Source organism: Lynx canadensis, chromosome A2, assembly GCF_007474595.2.
Source record: "Lynx canadensis isolate LIC74 chromosome A2, mLynCan4.pri.v2, whole genome shotgun sequence".
NCBI lineage: Eukaryota > Metazoa > Chordata > Mammalia > Carnivora > Felidae > Lynx > Lynx canadensis.
Window position 1 is genome coordinate 15639116 of NC_044304.2, and position 18286 is coordinate 15657401.

Below are 18286 nucleotides of genomic sequence, written 5' to 3' on the forward strand. Positions count from 1 at the left end.
CCCGTGGGCCCCAGAACAGCCGCAGGGTGACGTACTATAACCAGACCACAGATCCCCTCAGAACCACACTGATGTACATGTCCTCATCCCTGGAAACAGGATCTGGCCAAACTAGAAACAGGCGCTCGGTGTCTTTCAAATGCCACAAAGGCCTTTGTGAATGTGGAAGACCATCGGTGGTCACGAAAACCATCAGGCTGACCGGCTGCAACATGTGGAAAAGGGGGAAATGCCCCCTTGCCCCACGGAGCTCCGCTCAACCACCCTCATCTCATAAAAGCCACGAGCCCACGTGCTCTGAGGCTGAAGCTCTTATTACAGGGACGTTACGGTGCCAAACAATATGTCTACAAGCAGCAAGAGGATAATATAGACCCAAGGAAACATTTCAGTACCCACACTACTGATCCATTTAGTTGCTCAGAGGCCCTTCTACCAACCAAGAGCTTTAAAAACAAAAACAAGCAAAGATCCCCAAACTGACAATGAGATCACAAATAGAGTCTTGCTTATCTCTGGAGCAACACAATGACTTTGAGGCCCAGGTGAGCAGATGCTGACCAGCTGGACCCCCCTCATCTCTGCTCACGGGAGGCCTCTGGCTGGTCACAAGGCACCAGTTATTGACCCTCACCTGCTGTGTGTCCTGAGGCTGCTCCAGGGAATGTGGCCCCAGACACTGAGCTCCTATCAGTGATTTTCACCATGAGACCACAGCTAGACAACACATTTCCTCTGCCTCGTGTTTAAGGACACTCCAGTCTGGAGTCACCCAAGTTGTCCTTGGAATCACCAGAAAACACAGGTCACCCATCAGCCAAACCTCTCCCCTCCAGGGAAGGGAGGGACTGCCATTTCTTGAGTGCCTACTATGCGTTCTGGAGGCAGCAGCCCACAGCCTCGGTGACCGGCACAGGTCAAAGTCACCAGGTGTTCTGATCTTGTCTCTTTTGGGTAGTTTCTGTCATCGCAAACATCTGGGGGGGGGGGGCGGGAAGTGTCTTCCTGCCCCCAAAGGACTAGTGTGGTTTAAAGTGTGGCTCTTGATCTCCTGCTTTTGCCCCAAAACCAGCCACACGGAGCAAAGACCATCCAAGGAACAGCCAGAGGACCGACATTAAAACAACTACAAAACTAACTGAAGTAAACTATTAGTTGTAGATTCTAACAGGCGAGCCAATGTTCACTACACAATCCTTTCAATGATTATGCTTCACTATTTTCCTAATAAAATACCAAAAACAACTTAAAAACGAAAGGAAGCACAACCCAGAGATGAACACTTGTAAGAGAAGCAGAAAACCTGTTTCCTAAAGCAAAGAGGCTTCTCAGATCCCTTTAATCAAAGAAGGCCGGGTCCCATCACTGAGACAATTAACTTTGGCTTCCAGGGTGATGAGAACAATGGCCCACAACTGGTACAGGGAATTCAGTAATTTATGAATAGCAGCTGTCACAGAAGGGAAAGTCCAGTGGAGCCCACTTGACATGGGCACACTTTGGAAGGTGGGAGCCACTAAAAGCAGAAAACCTCAGCGAGACCGCTCTTTATTAGCACCAACACGCAGGGGAAGCCGCATTAGGCAGATGGCAGGGGAGTAAAGCTTGCTACAGAGACCACAAGGCTTGCAGGGGCAGGAGGGCAGTGAGCTGATTACAGCCTGATCCTCTGCCCTCAAAGAGCCCCTGACCCATTTCTCTGTGGGAAAGGAAACTGCCGTGGTAAAGACAAGCAGAGGAGCAGAGGCTGTGGCCAACACAAGCAGCTTCAGTAAATGCTCTTTTTTTTTTTTTTCTGGAGGGGGCAGCCAGTGGGAGTTGTGAAGAGTGACAAGGGGCATCAGAAGATACATGTGCACAGAACAGGGAGACGTGTGGTTAATGTGTCAACCACACACACACACACACACACACACACACACGCTTTCCTTACACAAAAATAAAATCCAGGCCTCCCCCTAGAACATCCCCCAGCCGAGGTTCCGAATAGCATGGACTCTTTAGCACAAGTCCCAAGCAGCCACACCACAGACAATCCCAAATCCACAGATGTTTCAGGAAAGATCAGGGGGTGGGGGGGGGGGGGGGGACTATTTTGAGCCCCTGCACCTGAACATAAGGTAAAGAGAACGGGCCGTGGCCCGAAGATGGCCCGGGATGAACAAACTGTCCCCTTACGGGAGGGAGGGAGAAACAAGGTCTGGGCTATCCCCGTCCGGCTGAGCCCGGAACTTCGCTTCTTATAGTCAGTGGCCTCTCGGACAATCCTGGCAGAAACTCCACGACCTGTCCTCCTGTGCCTAAATGATCCAAGGGCTGTTCTGAGACTCCTATATGGTGGGCTCCTTTTCGGGGGTCCCGGAACCGGTGTTTGGGGGTCTGCCTTTCCAACTGACCACCAGAGGCAGCCAGGGTTCCAGGGTCAGTTTCAGCAGCGGACCGAGAGGTGCCTCCCCGGCCCTCTGGCCAAGGGCAAGGGCTCGGACCGGGTCTGGGGGAGACCCGGGATGGGCGGGGACGGTGAGGGCAACAGGTGACAAGCCGCGTCGGGAGGGAAGTTCTCCGCTCCGAGGCCGACAGCGGCCCAGGCGCCCCCGAGGTCCGGCCGGCCCCCCGCGGCACTTACGCGCTCGTGGGTCCACTGTTTGGCAGAAGCGAAACTTTCTGGGGCCCAGCGGAAGAGTGCGGTAGCGCGGCGCAGCCCGCCATGATACGCAGAGCCGCCGCAGGCGGGCGCGGACTACAACTCCCGGCACGCTCCGCAGGCCAACGCCTACAAGTCCCGTCGGACCCCACGGCAGAGGGGCGTGGACTAGGACTCACGGCTCGCGGCGCGCGCGGAGGTCTGCGTCTCCTCGCGCCGCGGTGCCACCCGCCTTGTGCTAAGCCTCTCAGTCCCCGCAGGCTCGGTACGTCCCCGAGTCATCGGTGTGGCACCTTGAAAGCAGCGCCGTCACCGTGTGGCTTTTGAGAACTTGCAGTGTGGCTAGTTTGAGCTGAACAGTACACGGGCTGTAAGTGCAAAATACACCTGACTTCCAGAGACTTCGTATGAAAACAATACCGTGAAGTAGCTTCTTACTACTTTTATACTGATTGCATGTTGAAAAGATAATACTTTTGGTAGGTTGGGCGGGCTAAATGAAAAGCATGTGTCGCTGGGCTTCCCGGATCCCCCCCTCACTTCTAAACCCAGGGACCTATTTGAACTCAGTGCTCAAAAACTTTGTGTTAATGAATGAACTACCACTCCTGACTTCTGCCCCACTCTCGGCCCGATTTCTATTTGTAAGTTCTATTCTCTGTTTCTAAGTTGCAAGGCATTCTGAGGCTGGACTCAAGAGAGTGCATTCATTCATGATGTCTACTATGGATCCAAGGCAGGAGAGCAACCGCACCCGGGGTACTTAGCCTGTGACGGAAGCCTGGGCTCTGCCATTCCTTAGTTCTGGCTGCAGCATCCTTTCCTCTGCCCTAGCTCCCACCATTTCATCCAGAAACACCGTTTTACCTCGCAGGACTTAGCTACTGGTGTCCAGCCAAGCGCCACGGCCCCAGCCATTGGCTGGCTGGGATAATACGGGAAAGGAAATAGATTTCCTAGTTAAGGTTGGGGTATGGCATGTCATCAGCCATCTTTTATAAATTAATGAGGGACAGACAAATCAGTGATGAGATGGATGAAACAGTCAATCCGTGGGGGGTGTGCGGAAGTGATTTCCATTCTTCCTGTTAAAAACTATGAAAGGAAGAGGGAACAGGGGGACGATGGCAAAGGGAAAATCGTTGTGCCAACCACAGTCTGAATGGTTTTGTGACATACTGAGGGTGGGAGAGATTTTAATGTCGGATTTTAGTGCCACTTTCTCAGGACTGTGAGCTCACATCCTCAGGACTGTGACCCCGCATGTTGAGAGCTATGGCCCCAGTGAATGGGTCATGACCCCATGTGCCAGAAGCCTTGCCCCCATGTCCCTGGGGTCATGACCTTACAGGCTTGCAGCCATGCCCCTACTTGATCAGGACTGTGAGCTCACGTCCTCAGGGCTGTGCCACCTTGTGCTCAGGTGCATCACCCTGTGTCCTCTGAGCTGTGGCCCACTGCGCTCCTTGGAGCTATGACCTCTTGCCTCAGGCAGCGATCCCACGTGTTCGGGGCTATGAATGTTAGAGTGGACCTCTCTGAGCTCTGATGCCCTCCTTGGTCTAAGTGGGAAACAGAAATGTCACAGGGTGGCTGTGAGATGTGCACATATATGGGCCTGGCACAGAGCAGATCTCAGTACAAAGTCAGTTTCCAGTCTCCTGTGGCTGTCTTCAGTCAGGAGTCGTGTTCTGTGTGGTCAAGGTAGACACTAAAAGCCCATGAGCGGCTCTGAGATGCGCTAGGATTCCCTTCACACCCACTGGAATGGCGCCCCGTGTTGGTCTGCTCATGCTGCCGTAACAAAGTCCCACCAGCTAGGTGGCTTAAACAGGTCTCCAGGCTAGAAGTCTGCGATCAGGGTGTCTGCTGTGTTGGCTCCTTCTGTGGCTGTGAGGGAACACCCATCCCATGCCTTTCTCTTAACTTCTGGTGGTTGCTGGCAATCTCTGGTGTTCTTGACTTGTGATAGCGTAAGTCCAGCCTTCACCTGGCGTTCTCCCTTGGTCTGGGTCTCTGTCCAAATTTCCCGTTTTTATAGGGACACCGGTCATATTGGATTACAGGCCTGCCCTCACCCCTGTGACCTCATTTTAACTAATTACATATGCAGTGACCCTCTTTCCAGACAAGGTCACATTCAGAGGTACCGGGAATTAGGACATGGACACAAGAGTTTCTTGGGGAGTAGGAGGAGGACACAGTTCAACCGATAACGTGCACGAAGCTACAGATTTGTATCCCCTAAAGAACGTCATGGAAATGCAACTCATGAAATTATAGACTCATAGACTTCATTTTTTAATCACGGGGAGGGACCTTAGAGTTTAAGCCTCTCCAGTTGAGTTGAATAGATAAGGAGAGGAAGTGGCTTGCTAAGGATCCAGTCAGAACGGGGGATGTGATTTCCTATTGAGGCCAATATTTGTGGGTTTCCTCTAACTTTTAAATAAACAAGATGCTTTGAGGGGCCCCTGGGTGGCTCAGTTGGTTAAGCGTCCGACTTCGGCTCAGGTCATGATCTCATGATTTGTGGGTTCGAGCCCCACGTCGGGCTCTGTGCTGACAGCTCAGAGCCTGGAGCCTGCTTCGGATTCTGTGTCTCCCTCTCCTCTCTGCCCCTCCCCTGCTCACACTGTGTCTATGTGTCAAAAATAAATAAACATTGAAAAAAATTAAATAAACAAGATGCTTTGAAAAATTAGTAATGTTCAGTGTTGTTGTTCAGTGTTGCTTTGAAAAATTAGTAATGTTCAGTGTTGTTGTTTTAACTCACATTATCCTTATTTTTGGAAAAAAACCAGAGGCAGATTGTTGAACCAATTGTAACCAAAGTGGGGGGACAGATACAAGTGGGTACTTCCTTCCCCAAACTCCCATAGTTCATTGCAAGGTGCCTTGGAATAATAGTTTTAATGACACGTTTAAGGTGACATGTTTAAGGCGTGCATTCCCAGTTGTGTGGACAATCGAGTCATATACTTTTCTCTGAGTCAAGGTTAAGTCATCTGGAAAAAGGACCACCAATTCCTTGGGACTAGAGTAATCCTATAGAAATCTTTCTCCAAATAAGAATGACCAGAGGCTGACCAACTTGAGAGTGGTGCTAATCCTTCTTTGCAATCTTACGCCCCCTAACATGGGCTTCCCTCTGCCTTCACACAGAGCAGGCCTGTACACACGTGGCCAGGAACATCCTGCAGGTCCACATGCCCCCTCTTATCCCCGGGCCCACCTCTAATCCTTGTAACCACCCAGTTCTCCATGCCCATCCATTGCCCATATCTTCTCTCTAACCATGAGTGATGCTCACCTCTGATTTTCTGAAATGGTCAAAGTCAAGGAATCAGGCTTCCATTGTCCTCCTTTGGGCCCTCTGGCCACACTTTCTCTTGTGGAGGAGCTGGGAGTGTGTGTGTAGCAGGGCGGGGGTGGGGTGGGGTGCGGGGGCGGTTACAACCACCCACACCTAAAATCTGGGCTGGCCCCAAAGTGGAGAGCATAGTTCAGGATAATCCTTCTTCCCCTTCCCAAACTTCCCCCAAACCTGCAAAGTATCTCCCACCAAGTTTTCAGGATGCCCCAAACTCCCGGGAGGAAGCATAGCATTCCTTCTGATTAGAGGGCTGATCTCTGAAAAGTCCTTGTTCCAACACAGTGGGTCATGAAATGGGGGGGGGGGGGGGAACCTTGGACTTGAAGACAGCCCAGGGGAGAGACAAGGACAGAAAACTCGAGAGCCACAGAGCACTCGAGACACATTGGTCTCCTGGATAATTTTGCCTAAGGCCTAAATGGAGCAAATTTCCCACCATCCTGACCCACACAAGGCTTGTTCCACACTCCATGCCCCATCCTCTTCCTGTATCCCTCCCTTCACCCTGAATCCTAACCCAGATCCCCCAGAAGCAGAGGACTTTTAGGAATCTTATATAAAGACGTAGGTAGAAATGAGGGGAACACAGCCAGGGATGAGTCCATACACGCTACTCTTTTATTTGTGCATATGATACAATGATGCTTTCTGTCTTTATGAGATGATTACAGTCGTAATTCCTATTTGGGGCTGAATCACTGGCAAAGCAAGTACTTTTACACACATGATCTCATGTGTATCTTCATTGTGTGAATAGAGTCTGTCTTTGTGCTTTCGGCATTGATACAGTTTTACAGATGAGGACGCGGAGAGTCTGGGAGGCCCATGGTCACGGTGATTCAGTGAAGGACCTTAGATTTGGGGTTTGGGTCCAAGGCTCACATCCCAAGGGCCTTCTCAGACAATCTACTTTGGGATCTGTTCTCCTGGATTTTCCAGACTCATGGGCCTCTTTGTCCCGTCACAGGGAGGCTTTACAAATGAAAGCTGTCAGGAATTCAGCCAACCAGGCGATGTGTGGGCTGATGGGCCATAGGGAAGAGTCATGGGACGCCATTGGGCAGTGCCTGGTGTTGACCAGAAGGTATGATGTAAGCAAGTGTGGAAAGAAAAAACAGAAGTAGGAAAAAGCCAGAAAGATGCTCTCCTATTCACTTACTCAACCAACCACAAACATTGCCGGGCGTTGAGGGAGGTTCTAGATCGGCCACACATGGCTTGTGCCCTTGAGGAACTTCCATTCTGGCTGGGGTCATCTGAGGTCTGGGGCTGCCCTGGGCTTGGAGTTCCTATTCAGAGACCAGCAAGGCTCCTCCCTTCCAGGTTTTGTCCAAGAGAGTGGGGTGGTGGGAATGCTGTGAAGACATCTTCCCTGGGAACTACCGTGGATTTTTTGTGTTCCCGGAGCAGCAGAAGGTCCGCAGCCCTGTGTCCAGGGCAACTTTTATTGACTCTCGTGGGACAGGCCCACAAGAGTGCAGCTGTGGTTCAGTGGGCGGAGGGAGGGGACAGCAGGAGGTTGTGGCCAACAGAGTGTGTGGTCAAGGTGGCCACCAGTGTGCAGTGCTCTGGCTGATTTTTTTAAGCAGTGTTGCCCATAGGCTCCTTTTCTGATAGGGCGTCTTCCCATCACGTCTCTGTTTCTCTGTGCCTCTTGCCTCAGTTTCCCAAGGAACTAAATTAGGAGAAGACGCTCCACTCTCTACCCTTGGAGATGACGAAACATCACGAGAAATGTAAGGACATGGACACGACTGTGTTTAGCGAAGTGCTCTCAGGGGTACGGCTGAATGTGTCGGAAGAAATGCTTAGATGAACATCTTTGGAGGTGAAGGGATGGGATGGGTGAGGAGCAAACGAGGCGAGCCTCTGTAGTGACGACCCCCCTCCCAACCTGCCTTCCAGGAAGAGTGGCGTTAAGACCGCACTGCGTTGGTTTGGGGGGTTGCGAGCTGGAATCGTCTCCCCTTCTCCTCCCAGGGCTCAGCCTGCCCTCTGAATAAAAGTCAAACAAAACTTTAATAATATTAGTTTGAAGGGGGTGCTGAACGACTACCCTGATCAGAAGCCCGAAGGCTTAACTCTGAGCCACGACTACCTCATTGCCTCTTTCCTTTTGCTGTTTCTTCTGTCCGTGGTGAGTGATGTCCCCACCTATTGGCTGTCAAGTCCATGAGAGCTTTATTCCTTCATGAGGGTCCGAGACTCAATGCATTTGATAACCGTGCAGAGGCGGGCTGCTGGTGAGACGGTCTGGCCCCTGCCTGACCGGACGGCTGTGCCGGCTGGTTTTGGAGGGGTTGGCTCTGCTCAGTCCTCGGTGACTGCCGGGTGAGACCGTCTGCAGGGCCAACGTGAGCACATCCTAAAATAAGCACAGTCAGAGTGCAATCTGGGTGCTGAAAACCCGCAGCTAGATGGGAGACGTGTCGCATATCATAGCTCCAGCTTCTGTCACATGAGCTGGCCCCTGCATATTCGGCCCGTGATTCTTTGGGGGAAGGAACGAATGGAGTAAGTGCCACCTTCTGCATGAAGCATTTACTTGGAGGATATAAAGATGATGAGATACCACTGCCTCCCTCCGAATGCCGAGAGCCCAGCTCCAAAGGTCCAGATAAGTAAACACCCACCTTGGCCAAGGCACCCAGGGTGAAGGTTCCTGCAACACCTCCTGCTCTCAGGATGGATATTGAGCTGACCCTTCAGATTCATCACTGTCACCAGGAATGTTCTCCACCTGCCTGGTGGGTGGCACCCGCCTTCCCTGGCCACGCCCGTTCCAAACCTGAGTCATCTTTGAGTCTTGCGCTTCCCCTCCCTCCACCCCCACGGCCCAGTCCTGCTGACTCTGCCTTTCCCCCATTCCCTCAGAGTTGTTCTTGCCCACGGTGGCTGCGTGTCCGTGGTTCCATCCCCAGATGACCTTGCTTCCTCAGCATCCTTCTGCGGTGCATCTCTTTCCCCACCCAGTGTGCTCTGAATGGACACCGGGGTGCTTCAAGACCCTCAGCGGCTCCTCATCTCTTGCAGATAGAGTCCCAACACCTCAGCAAGTCTTTCCGGGCCCCTGCAAGTTGGCACCAAGGAACTTTCCCAAACTTCCTGCGGGCAGGAACCTGGTCTTCAGATCTGCTAGGCATAGGCCCTGGTGTTCCATCACTGTGTATGAGTGGGAGCAAAGAATGACAGGTGTCACTATTCTTCCAACGTATGTATTTTGGGGGGCCATGCCTGGAGGGCACGTGCCTCTTGCCCCAGGAGGCTAGTTTACAGATATTAACCTTTCTTCCCTAGTCTACACTCTCAGAGCACCATGCTTATTCGTCTCTGTGGCAATGGCTGTCACTTGACCTTGCTTTTTGGTTAGCAGCACATATGCCTGCCTCCTACACTGTCCCATAGCTTCACATCCCAAGGACGTACATGAAAGCCACCTTCTAACCTTTCCATACAACAAACCTGGTCCCGATCTGTAAACCTGATTTAGTTCTGGAGCGGGGCCTTTGGAAAAGCTCCCCAGGTGATTCTGACGTGCACCCCAGTTAGGTACATTCGGCTGTAACTCCTTGAATTCCGGAGTCTTCCACAGTCCCCAGAGTGGGACTTTGCACACGGGAAGCACGGAATATATGCTTGTTGAATAAAGTAGCTACTAATAACAGCCCTCGGCTGGAGCTTAGAGAGCATGTGAAGCCTTCTCCTCTTCACCTCCGGCTACAGGTTCCGTGACGTATTTGCACTTGGGTGGCTAGGCTTGGAGGCGTTTTACTTGGCTGGGGAAGACTGAAGTTCCAGTTTTAAGAATTAGGCCAGTAGCACCTGCTGGAAAGGACTGAGTCTCGGACCCTCATGAAGTCTTGGAAGATCCTCCTTTCTGGGACTCCTTCCAAGTCTCAGAGCCTTCTGAACGAAGCGATGTCTAAGCGAATGAATTAATAAAGGCAAGAGTGATGAAGTCAGAATTCAAGGCTTGTTTTTGTGGATGGCAGTATAACATTTCCAGCTGGGAGCCACTTTCTGCAGAAGGGGCGACAAGTGGGACCTGCTGGTGGAAAGGTACTGCTTTGGCCCCCAGCCCCATGGCCTTGGCATTCCCCACGGTGCCCTCCACGGTGCTCCTTCCTGCACCACTGAACTCCCTTTCAAAAGAAGGAGGCGCCCTCATAGTTGAAGGTGCCCAGCGTGTGAGGGGGGATGCTGGACGCCTGCTGCCGACAGAGCCAGAAGTGCCGGAGCAGACTTTTGAGATGCCTGCGGAACTTGACCCCGACAAAGACGTAGAGCACCGGGTTGAAGCAGCAGTGGGAGAAGGCGACGTTGCGGCAGATGAGCAAGGCGTAATCCAGCTGCTGGATGAACTCGCAGCTCTGGATGACCCTGAGTTTCAGCAGTGTCTGTAGAAACAGGATCAGGTTGTAGGGAGCCCAGCTGAGGAAGTACACCACCACGATGGTGAAGATGAGCCGGACCGTCCGGTGGTGCCGTTTGGACCGCGAGCGGAACAGGGTCCTGAGAATCTCCACGTAGCAGAATAGGATGATCCCGATGGAGAGCAGGAAGATGATGTTGTGCTGGTAGACCGAGGCTATGAACCATCTGACTTCCGAATAGTTGCAGCCCGAAGGAAACACCTTGTGGAAAATGGCATCGATGATTGAGGACAGGATGCTGGTCGCCCACACGGCCGCGGTCACCAGCACGCGGCACTGGAGGGTGTGGACGCGCATGGACGAGAGGGGCCTCACCACCGACACGTAGCGGTGGACGGTCATGATGGTCAAGAAGAAGATGCTGCTGTAGAGGCTGATGGAGAAGATCATGTTGAGGAGCTTGCAGAGGAAGTCCCCCAGCACCCAGCCCCAGTGGTACCCCAGGATCCACACCGGCAACAAGAAGGAGAAGGCCACGTCTGAGAGGCACAGGTTGAGGATAAAGACGTTGGTGAGGGACTCCAGGCTCTCGAACTTCACCAGGACCCACAACACCAGGCTGTTGCCCACCAGGCTGAGGAGAAACACCAGGAAGTACAGGATGGTGGTGCTGAGGGTGGCAAAGGCGAAGTTCTTGCTCTCACACAGAAAGCTCTGATCGTCATAGTCAAAAGGAGTGGTGGACTCTGGGATGCCTGAGGGCTCCATCTAGACATGGAGAGCATCTGAAATGAAAGAGATGAGGAGTTTCAAGCCACATGGTCAGGCGAGGATCGATAGGACCCACGTTATAAAAAAGTGTGGTCCAGGGGCGCCTGGGTGGCTCAGTCAGTTGAGCATCTGACTTCAGCTCAGGTCATGATCTCATGGTCCATGAGTTCGAGCCCCGCGTCGGGCTCTGTGCTGACATCTCAGAGCCTGGAGCCTGCTTCGGATTCTGTGTCTCCCTCTCTCTCTGCTCCTCCCCCCCTCATGCTCTGTCTCTCTCTCTCTGTCTCAAAAATAAATAAAACATAAAAAAGAAAAAGTGTGGTCCATGGTCCAGCCGCCCATCATGAACTATTTGTAATGAGACTAAGAACTTTTGCCGAAACATGAAACCACTAAGCAAACTGTATAGTTTGGTGGGCATTTTTTTTCTTAGCCAGGCTCTCTTGATGGGGGAAGTGGTGCATTCATTCACATTCATTTACTCTGTCACAAGCCCACTTTCTCTTGAAGCCTGGCATTGGAGTAGCACTAAGCTAGACCGGTCTCCCACTAGGTGTATGAGAAAGAGCAGTGGAACCAGATTCAAAGAACTGAGGTCAAATTTGGGCCCCATTACTGTATTTCTGGGCCAGCTATCTAACCTTCCTGACCCTAAGGTCCTCATCTATAAAACAGGGCTAAGGATCCCCACATTGTTCCTTTGTCTATTTACCAAGTGTCTAAGTGAGCATTGACTCTGCCTGCCTGCCTTCCTCACTCTGTCTCTCCCCGTATCCCTTCCTCCCTCCCTCCCTCTCTCCCTCTTTCTTTCTTTCTTTCTTTCTTTCTTTCTTTCTTCCCCCTCCTCTCCTTCCTTCCATAAATCCTGATGGCAGGATTGTTTCAGGAAGCTTGCTGTCTCTTGGAACAGGTCCAAAAAGAAAGGAGCAAACATCTCCCATGGGAACTCAGGTAGGAAATAATCTCAAGACTCCGATGAACACTGAGACTCTGGGAGACCAAATCGTCACTAACACAGATGTTCTGTGGAAGAAAGTATATGCAGAGTGACCTCTGAGGACCAAAGGAGCCATGAGGCAAAAAAAAAAAAAAAAAAAAAAAAAAAAAAAAAAAAAAAAAGGCTGACTGGTCCAATTTGCCAAGAAATGGTTTAGTAAAGGATCTTATGGACAGAAGTCTGTCTTGGATGGCTGCGAGTTGAGTGGATCTCTGCACCCCGCCTCCTGTAAGACCTGATCTTATAGCCCTGGAGGCTGGGGAGTACATCCTGGGAGACTCTCGGGAGGAAATGTTTGAGAGTAGCTGTGTGTCATAGTCTTGTCTCCAGAGCAGGTCAAGGCCGCTATGCCCCAAGTGTATACTTACGGGTTCTTTATCATGCCCGTGGTTGGACAAAAAAGAAAGAATGGTGGTGGTGGTGGTGTGTGGGGGGAGCTTGGGGGGGACTGTGCTCAAGAAGGCTCCAGGTCACAGAGTGGTCACCATGATGGATTTGTCCAAGATGGCGTCAGGCTGGTTGACGCGGAGGATTAACTCTCAGAGCAGAAAGCCGCCTCACGCGGGAGTCTGGTTTACAGAACTTCCTACAGAGGCAAGCAAGCGGAAGCAACCTAAGTATCCGGTCGGAGGGAAGTCGCTAAGAAACCCGCACGGAGTCACATTGATTCAATCCTCGGCGCTAGTGAGGTTTTGGAAACGGGGAGACTAGAAGGCCAGGAGAGGAAAGGGAACGTGACGGAAGAGCCAGAACTCTCGTTGAAAGAGGTGAGTGAAGCTTTGGGGAGGAAGACGGGAGACTGGGCGAAGCGGCTGCCTGCACCACGTAGGGGCCCCCTCGTCACCTACTAGGTGCCAGGCACCGCGCTGGCACAGGCTACTCGTCTGCTCCCTCCGTGCCGTGACTGTCTGCAAGGCCGTCAGAGACACTGAGGCTCCGACTGGTGAAATGGCCTTCCCAGTGTTAATAGAGCCAGGGAGCAGGGAGGAAGGCCAAGCCGGGAGCCAGACCTAGGCTCTCCTGCCTTGTATTTGGAGAAGGAGAATTGGAAAGGTAGCCCGAGTGTCTCACTTACCTAGTTAGGGGCGGGAGGAATAACAAAGGGGGTCTCCAACGTGTCCTATTTTTAACACTGTTTTCTTATGGATTTTAAGAGCACTCCTTAGTCTTGTCAACCCGTTGGGCCTTTTCTTTTTCGCTTTTGCTTTAAAGTTTATTTATTTAGGGGGCCTGGGTGACTCAGTGGGTTGATTGTCTGACGTCAGCTCAGGTCACGATCTCGTGGGTTGTGAGTTTGAGCCCCACGTCAGTCTCCGTGCTGACAGCTCAGAGCCCGCTTCGGATTCTGTGTCCCCCCTCTCTCTGCCCTTCCCAGCTTGCGCTCTCTGACAAATAATAAACACTAAAAGTAGAAAATAAGGTTATTTATTTTGAGAGAGAGAGAGAGAGAGAGAAAGAGAGAAAGAGAGAGACAGAGAGAAGAATCCCAAGCAGGCTTCACCCTGTCAGTGCAGAGCCCGATGCGGGGCTCACTCTCACAAATGGTGAGACGTGGACCTGGCCCGAATCGAGAGTGAAGCATAACCCACAGAGCCACCCAGGCGCCCCCAACCCACCCGTGCTTTTTAGCTTCTCATTCTGTCCTGGGTCTTTTTCATTTTTTGACATTTAGAAAGTAGGCGCTTACATCTGATTCAATACAACAGTACCTGATGACCTGTGACGTAGGGCAGGCCCTGTGACAGATGCTGGATTCTTGGGTGGAAACACGACTAATAAATAGTCTCTGTCTGCAAGAGGCTTGTAGTTCAGAATGACATCAGAAATCGTACAAAAGTCTGGGACCTCCTGTCGTGTGACTTGTTGGACGTGCAGGTAGTTTGGTGACAGGAGCCTTGTACGCACCCCTATGTCGTATAGGTGATCCCCAAGTCTGCTGCTTGGGTCTTGTCTTCCCCTTAACCCCAGACCCAGTGGAGGCCGACCCATCTTCTTAACATCAGCGCCCCCAGCTGCATGGTTTGGAAATTTCTCAAAATGAAATGGCTTCTCCTGACAAAGGGAGGTAGGTACCTTGTCCCTCTTTTAATTTAGTAAAAAACAAGTGGCTTTACACACTCTCGGTGTTGTCACATCTCTTGTGACCACACGAAGAAAGCACCGGAGAGATGGGGTGGCTTCCTGCACTGATGATTTGTGTGGAATCACCGAAGCGGAATAGTCACACGTCTCTCCTTGTAGTGGAGTTCACATTTTCTGCTCAACTCTCCAGAATAAAAGAAGTCCTCGGGCTGGTCTGGGATGACAGGAAGCCAGTGACCAAAGTGCTCAATGTCGATATCTCCCGCCTCACCTAGTCTTTCCTGATCTGTGGTCCTGAGTAGTGCAGCTTGAGTGGGTTGGTAAGAGAACTTTCCAGTTCCTGTTCTGCCAGGTTACAAGTACTGAATTATTTACCATGGTTGAAGATAACACTAAGTGGCGTTCACTTCTCAGTAAGGCTGAGTAAGCTCCGGTTGAACTATGTACAAACCCTGGAACAAAAATGAAAACCGAACCCAGAAACCTTCCTGTGGGCACTGCTGAGCTACCAAAACATGGTAAACATTGGAAGGGACTGGGCATCTGAAAAAGGAGAACGGCTGAATGGGGGAAGTCCCTACTTTATGGCTTTGGCCTCGGGGCAGGACCCAGTCATGAGGGGCAGCTGAAATTCAGTAGCAAAGTCACCATTTTTTGGTCTTGAAAAACCAGAGGGCTGAGTTTAGGACAACCAACGCCACTGAGAGGAGGTGAGGGGACATCACAGAGAGGCTGTCCTCACTCTCTAGCTGACCTCTGAACCAGGAATGTCTCCCCTGGGAAAACCAGAAGGCACCGAACTGAAATGGACTCACTGCCCACTTCAGGGGGAGGCCGAGTTTAGAATGTGAGCCGGCCACGTTGATTATGTGCGGAAACCAACAACATATAAACAATCAAAACTTTTCAGAAGAATGAAACAGAATCCGGTCTGCACAGCATAACGTCCACGATGATGAGGCTGCAATACACCTGTGCAGCATAGGGAGAAAAAAGCAGAACGCGGCCCCTCCTCAAAACGTGGCGCCTCGGTGGCTCCAGTCGGTTAAGCATCTGACTTCAGCTCAGGTCATGATCTCGCAGTTCGTGGGTTCAAGCCCCACATCAGGCTCGCTGGCTGTCAGCGTAGAGCCCGCTCGGATCCTCGTCCCCCCTTCTCTGTGTCCCTCCCCTGCTTGCGCTCTCCCCAAAAGAAAATAAATGTATTAAAAAAAAGATAAGAAACTGACCCTGAGATGCCCCAGATATTAGAATCTACAGATATGCATGGGAATGCAACTCTTTTCACTGTGCCCCAGACTACAGGGAAATATATCCCTAATGAATGGACAGGGAAATCCCAGCAGAGAAGGAGAAAAAAAAAAAAAAATCTAGAAAGAACCAAAAGGAAGTAGAAACCAATAACCGTAAGATATCATGGAAGAGCCAAAATAATTTGGAAGGAAACAACATACTCTTTTTTTTTTAATTGTTTTAATGTTTTTATTTATTTTTGAGATAAGGAGCGGGGCAGGGGGAGGGAAGAGAGAGAGAGAGGGAGACAAAGGATCCGAAGTAGGCTCCAGGCTTTGAGCTGTCAGCACAGAGGCTGACGTGCGGCTCAAACTCATGAACCGTGAGATCATGACCTGAGCTGAAGTCGGACGCTTAAAGGACGGAGCCACCCAGGTGCCCCCTAAAGCAATATGCTTCTAAAGAGTCTGAGTCAAAGAAGAATTCACAGGCAAACTGTGAAATATTTGGAACTGAATACTAAGAATAAATGGCACATGTTAAAACTCATGGCACACAACTGAAGCATACTTAGAGACAAATTTATACCTTTCAATGCTTAGGGTAGAAAGAAAAGAGGCCTAAAATTAAGGATCTGAAATCAATGATTCAGAAGCTGGGCAGAAAAAAAAAAAGCAAATTAAAACCCAAAGAAAGTAGAAGAAAGGAAATAAAGATAAAAGAAGAAATAAAGAAATAGAGAATAAGAAGAGAGAAAATGTGCAAAACCAAAAGTGGTTGCTTGAAAATTTTTTTTTGAAATATAATAAAATTCTAGCTACATTGAGAGCAGAAAGAAAGAGGACACAAATTCTGAATAGCAGATTTGAAAGAATGGTTATTGCTGTAGATTATTGCTCTACAGATAGATCTTACCAACTTTAAATGACTAACAAAGAAAAAAAAACAAAAAGAATAAATGACAAAGAACTATTATGATCAATTTTATGCCAGATTCAACAACTTACATAAAATGGGCACATTTCTTTAAAAATTCAACCTACCAAAGCTGGCATGAAGTGATACGGCAAATCTGAAAAGTCCTACCTTTGTGAGACAAATTTAATTAACTATTAAAAAAAAAAAAACCTTCCCACAAAGAAAACTCCAGAACTACATGATTTTTTTCTCATACGTTCTGTCAAACATTTAAGGAAGAGGTAACACCAATCTTAGGCAAATCTTAGGCAAACGATCTGAGATACAGGATGGAATATCGCTCAGATCGTTTCATGAGGCCACCGTCACCCTGATACCAAAACCAGACAAAACCAGCATAATAAAGAAAACTACAGACCCATATCCCTCACGAAGGCAGACACAAAAATCCTTATCCAAGTATTAGCACATCAAATCGGCAATAATTTAAAAGGATGATACGTCGTGACCAAGCGGTGTTTACCCCAGAAATATGAGAATGGCTTAATGTCTGAAGAATCAAGCAATTTAAATCCTTGCATTAACAGAATAAAGACAAAGGCCACATGACACTGTCTGATCAACGCAGAAAAGTATTTGACAAAGCTCAATACCCACTCATGATGCCAACTCTCACCAAATCAGAAATTAAAGGGGTATTGGACGTCTGTTAAAGCGATTCCACTCTTCTGTTGGTTATTCATTCATTTACTCAAAAGCTTCTGGGCTGGGCTTGGGAGGTCTTGGGGACAGAAGGGAGAATGGCACTAAGTGACTCTCCGAGTTCCTTTCTAGGAGCCCGGTTCCCTTTTGCCTGTCACTGCTCTCCCTCCCTGTCTCTGCTTGCCCACCTCAGCTCCAAGAGAGCAAATGTAGCTTTTCCTGTCCGCCATATAACTTGGATCGAGAAACCCAGATTTAAATGATCCAACCACTAAGAATAACAATGCCTGACCTTAGCGATGCAGATTTGGGGGGATCCCCATGAGGGCTTGGGACTCTCCATATTTACCAGCTCTCCAGTTGGTTCCGATGCCCACAGGGAGTTGAAGAACCCGTGGTACAAGCTATTAACATTAGAGGAAAACACAAGTTACACACATAAAGGAACTCACCTATATCTACACCTCCTGTGTGTCTTGAGGCAGAAATGATGCTTCCCTGTTGCACGTTGTGCTCCAAGAAACTGAAACAGCCAGAAGCTAGAGGAAGGTCAGAGAAAACTGTAGTACGCTGTCTCAGAGGGAGACAGGGAGCCTTGACTAATCCCTCCTCTCCCACCTCCTGGCTTCCCGCTTGACCCACCCCCAACCTCCCTATCCCCACCCAAGACCTCACGTCACAACCTGGCCCCATCACTGGTCACCCAGCGTGTCTCCAAAGGCAGGTGGGGTCGACAATGCAGGAGTCACCCGAGCCCCCGGATCCCACTGAGAATAGAGTCAGGCAATTTTGGAGTGGGAAGGGATCCTAAAGCGTACGTTTTTAAAAAGCTGCATTTGTATGTTAGCCGAAATTACATTTTATTAATGTACCAGTTACGTATGATGGCGACGATGATGATTTTAAGTCGAGGTGAAATTCACGTAACATAAAATTTGCCATTTTAAATGGCAGGATTCGGTCGTTTCCGGCATATTTCACAATTTTTATGAGCCATCATTGCTCTCCAATTCGGGGACATTTTCAGTGCCCTCAAAAGAAATCTCACACTTGTTAGCGGTCAGTCCGGTTCCCCATGTCCCTCCATCCCCCGGCAAACCACTGATCTACTTTCTGTCTTTATGGTTTTGCCTCTTCTGGACGTTTTGTCTAAGTGGAACCATACAATATGTGACCTTTGGTGACTGACC

The 18286-nt window shown here is 50.1% G+C and overlaps 2 protein-coding genes across 2 annotated transcripts in view; both read right to left on the minus strand.

The window, feature by feature from the left end:
• Positions 1–2727, minus strand: part of FYCO1 (FYVE and coiled-coil domain autophagy adaptor 1) — a 74290-nt gene extending 71563 nt beyond the window's left edge. Inside the window, 1 exon segment of the mRNA XM_030305843.1 lies at positions 2627–2727. The gene's annotated coding sequence lies outside the window, so the exon portion shown is untranslated.
• A 3889-nt stretch (positions 2728–6616) lies between these two features.
• XCR1 (X-C motif chemokine receptor 1) lies at positions 6617–17641 on the minus strand. Its single transcript, XM_030305869.1, has 2 exons — positions 17549–17641; positions 6617–11178 (listed from the first exon to the last, which is right to left on the minus strand). The coding sequence occupies exon 2, from the start codon at positions 11159–11161 to the stop codon at positions 10166–10168; it is 996 nt and encodes a 331-aa protein (XP_030161729.1). The 5' UTR covers positions 11162–11178; positions 17549–17641; the 3' UTR covers positions 6617–10165.
• Positions 17642–18286: the final 645 nt, after the last annotated feature.

Bases quoted from the DNA above. Each gene is read 5' to 3' on its own strand.
- XCR1 (XM_030305869.1), bottom strand. From the start codon at position 11,161: ATGGAGCCCTCAGGCATCCCAGAGTCCACCACTCCTTTTGACTATGAC.